The following is a 15,604-nucleotide window of genomic DNA, read 5'->3' as shown; positions in this document are numbered from 1 at the left end:
GTCGCTGCACAGCTATTTGCAGGTCTCTCCAGAGATGTTGGATCGGGTTCAAGTCCGGGCTCTGGCTGGGCCACTCAAGGACATTCAGAGACTTGTTCCGAAGCCACTCCTGCGTTGTCTTGTCTGTGTGCTTAGGGTCGCTAAGGTGAACCTTCGCCCCAGTCTGAGGTCCTGAGCGCTCTGGAGCAGGTTTTCATCAAGGATCTCTCTGTACTTTGCTCCGTAAAGGCCTGATTGGTGGAGTGCTGCAGAGATGGTTGTCCTTCTGGAAGTTTCTCCCATCTCCACAGAGGAACTCTGGAGCTCTGTCAGAGTGACCATCGGGTTCTTGGTCACCTCCCTGACCAAGGCCCTTCTCCCCGATTGCTCAGTTTGGCCGGGCGGCCAGCTCTAGGAAGAGTCTTGTTCTTCCATTTAAGAATGATAGAGGCCACTGTGTTCTTGGGGACTTTCAATGCTGCAGACATTTTTTGGTACCCTTCCCCTGATCTGTGCCTCGACACAATCCTGTCTTGGAGCTCTACGGACAATTCCTTCGACCTCATCGCTTGGTTTTTGCTCTGACATGCACTGTCAACTGTGGGACCTTTATATAGACAGGTGTGTGCCTTTCCAAATCATGTCCAATCAATTGAATTTACCACAGGTGGACTCCAATCAAGTTGTAGAAACATCTCAAGGATGATCATTGGAAACAGGATGCACCTGAGCTCAATTTCGAGTCTCATAGCAAAGAGTCGAAAAATACTTATATAAATAAGGTATTTCTGTTTTTAATTTTTAATACATTTGCAAAAATTCCTAAAACCTGTTTTTGCTTTGTCATTATGGGATATTGTGTGTAGATTGATGAGGAAAATGTTTTATTTAATCCATTTCAGAATAAGGCTGTAACGTAACAAAGTGTGGATAAAGGGAAGTAGTCTGAATGCTTTACGAATGCACTGTAATAGTTTGATTTAAATGTTTACATGCTTTGCAAGAAGAACGATTTTTGTAATAATCCTGTTTACATGGACACATCTGAAATCAGGCTACCTGATGGGACTTTGATCAACTCTGACTAAGGTGGGGTTTTTTTTTTACTTTTGGGGGAGGTAGATCAGCTTTAATGTTGCAGATAGATTGTGGCTTCCATCAATGTAATTGTCTGCATCATTTCCAATCCCCCATATTTTTTTTTGTAAATATATATACACTGCTCAAAAAAATAAAGGGAACACTAAAATAACACATCCTAGATCTGAATGAATGAAATAATCTTATTAAATACTTTTTTCTTTACATAGTTGAATGTGCTGACAACAAAATCACACAAAAATGATCAATGGAAATCAAATTTATCAACCCATGGAGGTCTGGATTTGGAGTCACCCTCAAAATTAAAGTGGAAAACCACACTACAGGCTGATCCAACTTTGATGTAATGTCCTTAAAACAAGTCAAAATGAGGCTCAGTAGTGTGTGTGGCCTCCACGTGCCTGTATGACCTCCCTACAACGCCTGGGCATGCTCCTGATGAGGTGGCGGATTGTCTCCTGAGGGATCTCCTCCCATTCCTGGACTAAAGCATCCGCCAACTCCTGGACAGTCTGTGGTGCAACGTGGCGTTGGTGGATGGAACGAGACATGATGTCCCAGATGTGCTCAATTGGATTCAGGTCTGGGGAATGGGCGGGCCAGTCCATAGCATCAATGCCTTCCTCTTGCAGGAACTGCTGACACACTCCAGCCACATGAGGTCTAGCATTGTCTTGCATTAGGAGGAACCCAGGGCCAACCGCACCAGCATATTGTCTCACAAGGGGTCTGAGGATCTCATCTCGGTACCTAATGGCAGTCAGGCTACCTCTGGCGAGCACATGGAGGGCTGTGCGGCCCCCCAAAGAAATGCCACCCCACACCATGACTGACCCACCGCCAAACCGGTCATGCTGCAGGATGTTGCAGGCAGCAGAACGTTCTCCACGGCGTCTCCAGACTTTGTCACGTCTGTCACGTGCTCAGTGTGAACCTGCTTTCATCTGTGAAGAGCACAGGGCGCCAGTGGCGAATTTGCCAATCTTGGTGTTCTCTGGCAAATGCCAAACGTCCTGCACGGTGTTGGGCTGTAAGCACAACCCCCACCTGTGGACGTCGGGCCCTCATACCACCCTCATGGAGTCTGTTTCTGACCGTTTGAGCAGACACATGCACATTTGTGGCCTGCTGGAGGTCATTTTGCAGGGCTCTGGCAGTGCTCCTCCTGCTCCTCCTTGCGCAAAGGCGGAGGTAGCAGTCCTGCTGCTGGGTTGTTGCCCTCCTACGGCCTCCTCCACGTCTCCTGATGTACTGGCCTGTCTCCTGGTAGCGCCTCCATGCTCTGGACACTACGCTGACAGACACAGCAAACCTTCTTGCCACAGCTCGCATTGATGTGACATCCTGGATGAGCTGCACTACCTGAGCCACTTGTGTGGGTTGTAGACTCCGTCTCATGCTACCACTAGAGTGAAAGCACCGCCAGCATTCAAAAGTGACCAAAACATCAGCCAGGAAGCATAGGAACTGAGAAGTGGTCTGTGGTCACCACCTGCAAAACCAGTCCTTTATTGGGGGTGTCTTGCTAATTGCCTATAATTTCCACCTGTTGTTTATTCCATTTGCACAACAGCATGTGAAATGTATTGTCAATCAGTGTTGCTTCCTAGGTGGACAGTTTGATTTCACAGAAGTGTGATTGACTTGGAGTTACATTGTGTTGTTTAAGTGTTCCCTTTATTTTTTTGAGCAGTGTATAAATTATATATATTTTGAATATATTTTCCTTTATTATTTTCCCCTGACCCTACCATCCCTCCCCTAATTGGAGTAAACTAATGGACAACAACACTTAGGCTTCTACTTCCAGCTTATACGTACTATTATACATTTTACGGACACAGTATATTTTACAATAGTTATCTTTTGTTTTTAGTCCCATCCTTCAGCTCCACTCAACCTCTCCCATCTATCTCTGAACACCATCCAGTTTTGATTTGCCATATTTTTTTAAAAACTGTGCTGTGATGTTTCACAAAAGTTCTGAACCTTTCTATTTTCATAGATTCTACATATTGTAAATTAAAGAAACATTTTTGCTAAGAGTATTATTATATTATTGATCGATTGACTTTTTAAATCACCCAGCAGTGCTATTTGGAGTTAGCTCCAGGTAAATGTTGCAATTTTTCAGCCATTCCTGAACCTGCGACCAAAAACAAGCTAAATATGGACAGTACCAAAACAAATGATCTAATTATTCTGTCCCTTTGCATCAAAATCTGAAGCGCTGGGATCGTTGTATCCCCCATATACAGTTGAAGTCTGAAGTTTACATACACTTAGGTTGGAGTCATTTAAAACTCGTTTTTCAACCACTCTACACATTTCTTGTAAACAAACTATAGTTTTGGCAAGTCGGTTTGGACATCTACTTTGTGCATGACACAAGTAATTTTTTCCAACAATTGTTTACAGACAGATTATTTCACTTATAATTGACTGTATCACAATTCCAGTGGGTCAGAAGTTTACATACACTAAGTTGACTGTGCCTTTTAAACAGCTTGTAAAATTCCAGAAAATGATGTCATGGCTTTAGAAGCTTCTGATAGGCTAATTGACATAATTTGAGTCAATTGGAGGTGTACCTGTGGATGTATTTCAAGGCCTACCTTCAAACCCAGTGCCTCTTTGCTTTACATCATGGGAAAATCAAAAGAAATCAGCCAAGTCCTCAGAAAAAAATGGTAGCCCTCCACAAGTCTGGTTCATCCTTGGGAGCAATTTCCAAACGCCTGAAGGTACCACGTTCATCTGTACAAACAATAAACACAATTGGACCACACAGCCGTCGCAAAGGACCTTGTGAATATGCTGGAGGAAACGGGTACAAAAGTATCTATATCCACAGTAAAACGAGTCCCATATCGACATAACCTGAAATGCCAATCAGCAAGGAAGAAGCCACTGCTCCAAAACCGCCATAAAAAAGACAGACTACGGTTTGCAACTGCACATGGGGACAAAGATCGTACTTTTTGGAGAAATGTCCTCTGGTCTGATGAAACAAAAATATAACTATTTGGCCATAATGACCATCGTTATGTTTGGAGGAAAAAGGGGGTGGCTTGCAAGTCGAAGAACACCATCCCATCCGTGAAGCACAGGGGTGGCAGCATCATGCTGTGGGGGTGCTTTGCTGCAGGAGGGACTGGTGCATTTCACAAAATAGATGGCATCATGAGGAAGGAAAATTATGTGGATATATTGAAGCAACATCTCAAGACATCAGTCAGGAAGTTAAAGCTTGGTCGCAAATGGGTCTTCCAAATGGACAATTACCCCAAGCATACTTCCAAAGTTGTGGCAAAATGGCTTAAGGACAACAAAGTCAAGGTATTGGAGTGGCCATCACAAAGCCCTGACCTCAATCCTATAGAAAATTTGTGGGCAGAACTGAAAAAGCGTGTGCGAGCAAGGAGGCCTACAAACCTGACTCAGTTACACCAGCTCTGTCAGGAGGAATGGGCCAAAATTCACCCAACTTATTGTGGGAAGCTTGTGGAAGGCTACCCGAAACGTTTGACCCAAGTTAAACAATTTAAAGGCAATGCTACCAAATACTAATTGAATGTATGTCAACTTCTGACCCACTGGGAATGTGATTAAATAAATAAAAGCTGAAATAAATCATTCTCTCTAATTTTATTCTGACATTTCACATTCTTAAAATAGTGGTGATCCTAACTGACCTAAGACAGGGAATGTTTACTAGGGTTAAATTTCAGGAATTGTGAAAAACTTAGTTTAAATGTATTTGGCTATGGTGTATGTAATCTTCCGACTTCAACTGTATTTAACATTCTATTGGTTGCAATAATTTTGTATAATAATTTAAATTGAAAAACACTACGTTTTGAATCCAGCATTGTTTTGTGTATTACATTTGCATTTTAGTCATTTAGCAGACACTCTTATCCAGAGCGACTTAGTTAGTGAGTGCATACATTTTTCATACTGTATCAGTTCATAAACCATGTGCCATGGAATCGGTACATCGAAAATCTCTTCCCAACTATTTTGCAATCTATATGGCACAGCTGTCAATTATTTAGTCCTTAAATGAAACTTGTATACAATTTTTTTGCCAATTTTGCTCTTTAATTCAGGGCCGACAGACAAGTTCCTTACTTTCTCCCCCTTCCATTTTTGTGGTAATGCTGAAATTAGTTGGTTGTAATTTTGAGTAAAGCAGACATTTCCATATGTTTTTGTTAGCTACATGTGTGAAATCACTCCACCAGTCCTATTTATGATATCATTTACAAAGATTATACCTTTTTTATTTTTTATTCCAAAAATATTGTGTGTTTTTTATCAGTTCGTATATTTGAGTTTAACCATAATATTTGTTGTAATATTTGTTCTGTCTTTTCTGGTGGATTAAACAGAAATTGCAACCAACTTTATATGGCTTATTTTAAAAATAGCGATATTTCAGAGATGATTACATTTTCTAATAACCGAAAGTTATAGGTTGTAATCTGAATAAAGGGAAAAAAGGCCATTCTTGAACATGGGGTGAGACATTCTTACTAATCAGCTAGAGAACAAGTTCGGATTTAAGTATAACTTTTGTATGACTGAAGCCTTTAGTGAGAGGTTTAATGCTTTAGACAGGTTTTTTCCTTTCCACAGTAGCAAGATCTTATTTATTTTTGCTTTCTATTAAAATGTATTGTAGTGAGATCATTTATTTCGTTCGGGATATGAATACCGAGTATGTCCACTTCACCGTCAAACCATTATGTTGGTAAACTACACAGTATTGTAAAAGTTGTATTTTTTAGTGATCCAATACGTAATATAGTAAATACACTTATCATAATTTGGTTGTAATCCAGAGCGGTTAGAAAAAGTATCTAGATCATCTATGAGGCTGTGGAGGGATCCAAATTGTGGATTTAAAACAACAACAACATGAATCATCAGCATACAATTACACCTTTGTTTTTAAGCCCTGGATTTCTAGGCCCTTGATATTATTGTTGGATCTGATTTTAATGTAATCTGATTAAGGTGTTTGCATGTCCTAATAATTTAAAGTTTACTCAGAAAACCATGTGTTTTAATCAGCGTATGTTTACTTCAATTATGACCTCACGCCGATTAAGATAAGCAGAGTAAGGTGTTTACGTGACTAATGCCATACTCTGCCTTATGCCATAATCAGTTTAATATTGAATTATTAGTGTGCATGTAAACATACTAATTTGTTATTCCTATATCTATCTATTAACTAATAACTGATAGTCTACACAGTATTTATACATTTTACATTTACATTTTCGTCATTTAGCAGACGCTCTTATCCAGAGCGACTGGATGTAAATGTAAATGTAAATATTTATAAACCCTTTCTAACCCGTTCATAAAGGGTAGCAACACTGTAGGCTATCATTGAGTTCTCTCTAGCAGGCATGGTGTAACTACTAAAGACATGCTCCTAGAGATCATACATTCCTGACCTTAGTGTTGAATTACCATAAGTGGCAACAGGGTTAGAGTGTTAAGGTCAGGGTTTCAAAAGCAGGCATGGTGGCAACTAGACTTTAAGGGGTGGTTTCCTGGATTAAGGGGTGGGTTCCACAGATTAAGCTAAATACTGGACTAAAAAGTAATCTCATTAGAGAGTCTCCATTTAAGATTATTTTTAGTCTGGGACTAGGCTAAATATGTGTCTGGGAAACTGGTCCCAAATTTGTTAGCTGGTTCATTAATGGCAATGTGCTAAATTTCCTGTAGCATTTTTGGAGAATGAGTAACAATTGAAAATTGAAAGGGGTTGTATCAGTTAGCGGTGCATTCAAAAGCATGGGGAAAGGGGGGACGTAACTCGATCCATGTGCCTTGCTCCATGCTTTTGGCTAGATCTGCCTTTACAGTCTGGGGATGTTACCTGAATAATACCTGAGAAAATATCTCTGTCAAGTTGTGTACTTTTATCATATGCTATGGAATGTATCATATAGATGTCTTGTATCCTCAGGCCTGTTTGTACTATATGTTTCTTCTAAGGCTTTGAGCTCCAGTTCCGTCTGGGCCCTACTCTCCAGGGGAAACATGTGCGTGTGCAGACTAACTACCCCGCCCCAGGGGAACACTTTGACCGTCACACCTTCCGAACCCTGGACTGGCACAACCCCACGGGAAGAGAGGACGACTCTGACAAGTTCTGCTCTTTAGACCTACAGATCGCTGGATCGTACCAATACAATTTTGGTCACGGGTGAGACACTATTGTGTTACAGACCAGTATTCATATTCCATTTCTGTATGAGACACAACATCACTGGAGCTTCATCCTTTAACTACATATTCATGTTTTCACCCCCAGCCATGAGGAGAAGTCAGGCGGTGGCTACTTGGTGGTGGACCCAGTGCTGCGTGCCGGAGCTGACAACCACCACGTCCATCTGGACTGTATCACCATCCAGACCTACCTGTCCAAATGCCTCGGACACCTGGATGACTGGCCAGACAGACTGAGGGTGGCTAAAGAGTCCGGTGAGAGAGCAGGAGGCAGGGGTCCATCCTTATGCAAGCCTGCCTTTACGTGTAGTGTTCTTCACTCCTGGTCCTTGAGGGCTGTCTAGTCTGTGTAGGGCTTTAATTGTTCCAACCCTGGATTATAATACCTGATTCAATTTCTCAACTAGTCATCAACTAAATCAGGTGGATCATGTGTGTTATGCCTGCACACACTGCAGTCTTCCAGGGTCAAGACCGAAGAATACTATTTTAGTGCATTGTCTTACCTGGAAGTTTGAACAATGAACAGGGTTGGTGTCCATTTCTTAGGTCACATATGGACACCAGTGTAGTTCAAGGTCCCAAGACAATGTTTACACTACATTTCACCTTGTCATTCTGCAATATTCCATTCTTGAAAGAGGGCTAGGTAAATCATCAACATGCAGGTGGGTCACAAAATGCATACAAAATTATGCCATATGATAGACAGTATTCCCTGTGTCGTTTGTATGAAACTATAAGCTATAAAAATAAATAAAGAGTTGCACACTCTCTCTCTCTCTCTCTCTCTATCTATATATATATATATATATATATATATATATATATATATATATATATATATATATATATCCCAGTAATTTATAGGGTAAAACACCAACGTTTCACCCTATAAATTACTGGGAGTGTATACAGTTGAAGTCGGAAGTTTACATACACCTTAGCCAAATACATTTAAACTCAGTTTTTCAGAATTACTGACATTTAATCCTAGTAAAAATGCTCTGTTTTAGGTCAGTTAGGATCACCACTCTATTTTAAGAATGTGAAATGTCAGAATAATAGTAGAGAGAATGATTTATTTCAGCTTTTATTTCTTTCATCACATTCCCAGTGGGTCAGAAGTTTACATACACTCAATTAGTATTTGGTAGCATTGCCTTTAAATTGTTTAACTTGGGTCAAACGTTTCGGGTAGCCTTCCACAAGCTTCCCACAATAAGTTGGGTGAATTTTGGCCCATTCCTCCTGACAGAGCTGGTGTAACTGAGTCAGGTTTGTAGGCCTCCTTGCTCGCACACACTTTTTCAGTTCTGCCCACACATTTTCTATAAGATTGAGGTCAGGGCTTTGTGATGGCCACTCCAATACCTTGACTTTGTTGTCCTTAAGCCATTTTGCCACAACTTTGGATGTATGCTTGGGGTCATTGTCCATTTGGAAGACCCATTTGCGACCAAGCTTTAACTTCCTGACTGATGTCTTGAGATGTTGCTTCAATATATCCACATAATTTTCCTTCCTCATGATGCCATCTATTTTGTGAAGTGCACCAGTCCCTCCTGCAGCAAAGCACCCCCACAGCATGATGCTGCCACCCTCGTGCTTCACAGTTGGGATGGTGTTCTTCGGCTTGCAAGTACCCCCTTTTTCCTCCAAACATAACGATGCTCATTATGGCCAAACAGTTATATTTTTGTTTCATCAGACCAGAGGACATTTCTCCAAAAAGTACGATCTTTGTCCCCATGTAAGTTGCAAACCGTAGTCTGGCTTTTTTATGGTGGTTTTGGAGCAGTGGCTTCTTCCTTGCTGAGCGGCCTTTCAGGTTATGTTGATATAGGACTCGTTTTATTGTAGATACTTTTGTACCGGTTTCCTCCAGCATCTTCACAAGATCCTTTGCTGTTGTTCTGGGATTGATTTGCACTATTCGCACCAAAGTACGTTCATCTCTAGGAGACAGAACGCGTCTCCTTCCGGAGCGGTATGACGGCTGCGTGGTCCCATGGTGTTGATACTTGTGTACTATTGTTTGTACAGATGAATGTGGTACCTTCAGGCGTTTGGAAATTGCTCCCAATGATGAACCAGACTTGTGGAGGTCTACAATTATTTTTCTGAGGTCTTGGCTGATTTCTTTTGATTTTCCCATGATGTAAAGCAAAGATGCACTGAGTTTGAAGGTAGGCCTTGAAATACATCCACAGGTACACCTCCAATTGACTCAAATTATGTCAATTAGCCTATCAGAAGCTTCTAAAGCCATTACATAATTTTCTGGAATTTTCCAAGCTGTTTAAAGGCACAGTCAACTTAGTGTATGTAAACTTCTGACCCACTGGAATTGTGATACAGTGAATTATAAGTGAAATAATCTGTCTGTAAACGATGGTTGGAAAAATTACTTGTGTCATGCACAAAGTAGATGTCCTAACCGACTTGCCAAAACTATAGTTTGTTAAAAAGAAATTTGTGGAGCGGTTGAAAAACGAGTTTTAATGACTCCAACCTAAGTGTATGTAAACCTCCGACTTCAACTGTATATACAGTATATATATACACTACCAGTCAAATTTCTTTTTTTTTTTTCTTTTTTTAAACTATTTTTTACATTGTAGAATAATAGTAATAATAGTAAAGACAAAAAGCCACCCTTAGCCTTGATGACAGCTTTGCACACTCTTGGTATACAGAAGATATCCCTATTTGGTAAAAGACCATGTCCATATTATGGCAAGAGCAGCTCAAATAAACAAAGAGAAATGACAGTCCATCATTACTTTAAGACATGAAGGTCAGTCAATACGGACAATTTCTAGAACTTTGTTTCTTCAAGTGCAGTCGCAAAAACCATCAAGTGCTATGATGAAACTGGTTCTCATGAGGACCGCCACATGAATGGAAGACCCAGAGTTACCTCTGCTGCAGAGGATAAGTTCATTATAGTTACCAGCCTCAGAAATTGCAGCCCAAATAAAGGCTTCACAGAGTTCAAGTAACAGACACATCTCAACATCAACTGTTCAGAGGAGACTGTGTGAATCAGGCCTTCATGGTCGAATCGCTGCAAAGAAACCACTACTGAAGGACACCAATAAGAAGAAGAGACCTGCTTGGGCCAAGAAACAGGAGCAATGGACATTAGAGCGGTGGAAATTTGTCCTTTTGGCCTGGAGTCCAAATCAGAGACTTTTGGTTCCAACCGCCATGTCTTTGTGAGACGCGGTGTGGGTGAACGGATTATCTCCTTATGTATATTTCCAACCGTAGGTGTGTCCAAACTTTTGACTGGTACTGTATATACTATATATATATATATATATATATATATATATATATATATATATATATATATATATATATATATATATACACACACACACAGCGCCTTCGGAAAGTATTCAGACCCCTTGACTTTTTCCACATTTTGTTAGGTTACAGCCTTATTCTAAAATTTATTAAATTGTTTTTTTTCCTCATCAATCTACACACAATACCCCATAATGACAAAGCAAAAACAGCATTTTAGAAATGTTTGCAAATTTATATAAATAAAAAAACTGGAAATATGACATTTACATATGTATTCAGACCCTTTACTCAGTACTTTGTTGAAGCACCTTTGGCAGTGATTACAGCCTTGAGTCTTCTTGGGTGTGACGCTACAAGTTTGGCACACCTGTATTTGGTGAGTTTCTCCCATTCTTCTCTGTCAGGTTTGTTTGGGAGCGTTGTCCTGAAGCCACTCCTGCGTTGTCCTGTTGGAAGGTGAACCTTTGCCCCAGTCTGAGGTCCTGAGCGCTCTGGAGCAGGTTTTCATCAAGGATCTCTCTGTACTGTTCCGTTCATCTTTGCCTCGATCCTGACTAGTCTCCCAGTCCCTGCCGCTGAAAAACATGCATGATGTTGCCACCACCATGCTTCACCGTAGGGATGGTGCCAGGTTTCCTCCAGAAGTGACACATGGGCATTCAGGCCAAAGAGTTCAATCTTGGTTTCATCAGACCAGAGAATCTTGTTTCTCATGGTCTGAGAGGCTTTAAGTGCCTTTTGGCAAACTCCAAGTGGGCTGTCATGTGCCTTTTACTGAGGAGTGGCTTCTGTCTGGCCACTCTACCATAAAGGCCTGATTGGTGGAGTGCTGCAGAGATGGTTGTCCTTCTGGAAGGTTCTCCCATCTCCACAGAGGATCTCTAGAGCTCTGTCAGAGTGACCATTGGGTTCTCTGACCAAGGCCCTTCTCCCCAGATTGCTTATTGCTCAGTTTGGCGGGGTGGCCAGCTCTAGGAAGAGTCTTGGTGGTTCCAAACTTCTTCCATTTAAGATGGATGGAGGCCACTGTGTTCTTGGGGACCTTCAATGTAACAGAAAGGTTTTGGTACCCTTCCCCAGATCTGTGACTCGACACAATGCTGTCTCTGAGCCCTACGGACAATTCCTTCGAGCTTATGGCTTGGTTTTTGCTCTCAAGGATGATCAATGGAAACAGGATGCACCTGAGCTCAATTTCGAGTCTCATAGCAAAGGGTCTGAAAACTTAGGTAAATAAGGTATTTTTAATACATTTGTAAAAGTGTCTAAAAACCTGCTTTCACTTGGTGTGTAGATTGCTGAGGATTTTTGTATTTATTTAATCCATGTTAGAATAAGGATGTAACGTAACAAAATGTGGAAAAAGTCAAGGGGTCTGAATACTTTCAGAGAGAGCGGTTGTGCGACTCTCTTTATGTATTCATATAGCTTACAGTTTATTCGCCATTAGTCAGCACCTCTACACAAAATACTTTTCTCTGGGTGTGCTCCAGCTTATGCTTTTTGTTTGTATGAAACTAAAAATATATGATAATAAAGAACATTCAGCTAATTTCTTAGAATATGTCTTCTAATATCTTATAATATGTTATTTCTTATAGTACTAATTTCTTACATTGTTGATATAATGTAGTTTGTTTGTTTCCCAGGCTACAACATGATCCACTTCACGCCTCTGCAGAAGCTCGGTAAATCTAGGTCCTGCTACTCCCTAGCTGACCAACTAAGCCTGAACCCAGAGTTTTCGCCACCGGGAAAGAACTACACATGGACAGATGTGGGAGAGTTGGTGCAGAAACTGAAGAAAGAGTGGAATATGATCTGTATCACTGACGTGGTCTACAATCATACAGGTGTGTGTTTGTAGTTGTGGGATGGGGCGTGATGGGGCGTGATGGGGCGTGGACATATGTGTGGGTGTGTGTCTCCCTCTCTTTGGTTGAACGATGAGCTGTCCAGTAGGTTACAACAATTGCATCACAGTCTGTTACAATGAGGCCATACCTAAAGAGCAGTTTGTTCCTCTCATAGTTCAGGGAAAAATAACCAGAATTTGTCAGCAAGCCAGGCAGGTCTCACAATTCATAGTTTAGTAGTCATCCCTAATATCCCTCTACGTGTACAACGTTTTTAAAGTCCCGCTCTAGGGAATGTAGGAATTTTTTTTTTTTTAAATTTTTGGGGGGGAGTTTATCTGTATAGTGTCAAGTGTGTTGACTAAGGCCTTTTTTGATTTATGTGGTTTGTGTCTGTAACATCCCCTGTCAAGAGATTGTTTAATACTACTGTGTTGTTAAATGTACCTTACTGGTTGCCATAGCAGAACTCCTAATATCACAATGGGTGTGCATACTGCATGTTTCACACTGAATATAGACTAGGGAAAGGCCACTATTGAAATGCCACAGTCGCAAAAATTATGACGAGTCATGGTCCTCGAATCCAGTGCAAGCTTTAAAGATGAGTGCCGTGTTAAAAATACCCTCCCTAGATAATTCTGCACAACTTAGTTATGGGTGAACTTAAACCTAGTCACTATGTGCAGCCCTGCAGTCAAGCTGTTGTATAGCAGTTCAGGCAGACACTATGTGGAGTCTTTGTGACTAGCATGCTAAACTAAGAAGGGAGAATGAAATAATTAACTCATGCTCCAATTGATTAGATGTGTTTTGAATAGAACCTGCGTCAAATGGACTAGTTGCCATTGGTTCAGAATTGGTTTATTTTGTCCTCTGTTTTTGAGTGCAGTGCTTATATGGAGGTAGTTGAGTTGTTTCTCTATTGTCTACTTGTTCCTGTTTAGTGCAGTTGTATACTTTTTGATTTACAAGTTTATCTAATAAGGGTCATTTATTGCAGTGCAGTGTAGTTAGTCTGCTTCAGAAACCTAGGTAAAGCTTGGAGAGTATAAAGGCTTGAGAGCAGCATTCTCTGGCCCAGGCCCAGTATTGTAAAAGGTCGGATGATCAGAGAAACCTTATCTCCATGGCAGCTTAAAGGCCATGTGCTAGCTGACATCTGACCTGGCTACTGGTGTGCTGTGTGCTCAGTGCAGCTCATGGTGAACCAATGGGTGTGCTCTGCTGTTACTTGATGTAACATTAAGAAATGGTTACCTTTGTTAGATTTCCCCTTATCTGTCATATGTGATCATATCATAACTATGGTTAGAATGTTTTTCGTACCCACAACCCTGGCTAGAATTCTATTCAAAATTATTCACAGCTGTAATGGCTTCCAAAGGTGCTTCGACCAAGTATTAACTCTGGGGTGTGAAGACATACACAATCAAGACAACTTTTTTTTCTTCATTTAATTCATTTGGAAAAATGTGTTTACTTTTTTTCACTTTGAAAATGTGGAGTAGGTTGTGTAGGTCTGTAGGAAAAAAATCTAAATTAATCCCTTTTTAGATTTAATTTTAAGGCAGCTAAATGTGAAGACTGTGCAAGGGGTGTATATACTTTCACTAGGCACTGTACAGTGGTGTTCAAAAGTTTTGAGAATGACACAAGTATTGGTCTTCACAAAGTTTGCTTCTTCAGTATTTTTAGATATTTTTTTCAGATGTTACTATGGTATACTGAAGTATAATTACAAGCATTCCATAAGTGTCAAAGGCTTTTATTGACAATTACATTAAGTTTATGCAAAGAGTCAATATTTACAGTGTTGACCCTTCTTTTTCAAGACCTCTGCAATCTGCCCTGGCATGCTGTCAATTAACTTCTGGGCCACATCCTGACTGATGGCAGCCCATTCTTGCATAATCAATGCTTGGAGTTTGTCAGAATTTGTGGGTTTTTGTTTGTCTACCCGCCTCTTGAGGATTGACCACAAGTTCTCAATGGGATTAAGGTCTAGGGAGTTCCCCGAGCCACTTAGTTATCACTTTTACCTTATGGCAAGGTGCTCCATCATGCTGGAAAAGGCGATGTTCATCACCAAACTGTTCTTGGATGGTTGGGAGAAGTTGCTCTCGGAGGATGTGTTGGTACCATTCTTTATTCATGGCTGTGTTCTTAGGCAAAATTGTGAGTGAGCCCACTCCCTTGGCTGAGAAGCAACCCCACACATGAATGGTCTCAGGATGCTTTACTGTTGGCATGACACAGGACTGATGGTAGCGCTCACCTTGTCTTCTCCGGACAAGCTTTTTTCCGGATGCCCCAAACAATCGGAAAGGGGATTCAGCAGAGAAAATAACTTTACCCCAGTCCTCAGCAGTCCAATCCCTGTACCTTTTGCAGAATATCAGTCTGTCCCTGATGTTTTTCCTGGAGAGAAGTGGCTTCCTCGCTGCCCTTCTTGACACCAGGCCATCCTCCAAAAGTCTTTGCCTCACTGTGCGTGCAGATGCACTCACACCTGCCTGCTGCCATTTCTGAGCAAGCTCTGCACAGGTGGTGCCCCGATCCCGCAGCTGAATCAACTTTAGGAGACGGTCCTGGCGCTAGCTGGACTTTCTTGGGCGCCCTGAAGCCGCCTTCACAACAATTGAACCTCTCTCCTTGAAGTTCTTGATGATCCGATAAATGGTTGATTTAGGTGCAATCTTACTAGCAGCAATATCCTTGCCTGTGAAGTCCTTTTTGTGCAAAGCAATGATGACGGCACGTGTTTCCTTGCAGGTAACCAAGGTTAACAGAGGAAGAACAATGATTTCAAGCACCACCCTCCTTTTAAAGCCTCTAGTCTGTTATTCTAACTCAATCAGCATGACAGAGTGATCTCCAGCCTTGTCCTCGTCAACACTCTCACCTGTGTTAACAAGAGAATCACTGACATGATGTCAGCTGGTCCTTTTGTGGCAGGGCTGACATGCAGTGGAAATGTTTTTTGGGGGGATTAAGTTCATTTTCATGGCAAAGAGGGACTTTGCAATTAATTGCAATTCATCTGATCACTCTTCATAACATTCTGGAGTATATGCAAATTGCCATCATAAAAA

The 15,604-nt window shown here is 41.2% G+C and overlaps 1 protein-coding gene across 3 annotated transcripts in view; it reads left to right on the top strand.

Moving 5' to 3' along the window:
- LOC121535098 (glycogen debranching enzyme-like) overlaps nt 1-15,604 on the top strand; it is a 55,182-nt gene that overhangs the window by 2,586 nt on the left and 36,992 nt on the right. For all 3 annotated transcript variants that reach the window (XM_045206255.1, XM_045206253.1, XM_045206254.1), the window contains exons 3-5: nt 7,102-7,312; nt 7,421-7,590; nt 12,303-12,506. In XM_045206255.1, coding sequence (XP_045062190.1) covers nt 7,102-7,312; nt 7,421-7,590; nt 12,303-12,506 — 585 coding nt within the window. The remainder of the gene's footprint in view (nt 1-7,101; nt 7,313-7,420; nt 7,591-12,302; nt 12,507-15,604) is intronic.

Source organism: Coregonus clupeaformis, chromosome 21 (genome assembly GCF_020615455.1).
Source record: "Coregonus clupeaformis isolate EN_2021a chromosome 21, ASM2061545v1, whole genome shotgun sequence".
Lineage (NCBI taxonomy): Eukaryota > Metazoa > Chordata > Actinopteri > Salmoniformes > Salmonidae > Coregonus > Coregonus clupeaformis.
This window is presented reverse-complemented; position numbering and strand designations above follow the sequence as displayed.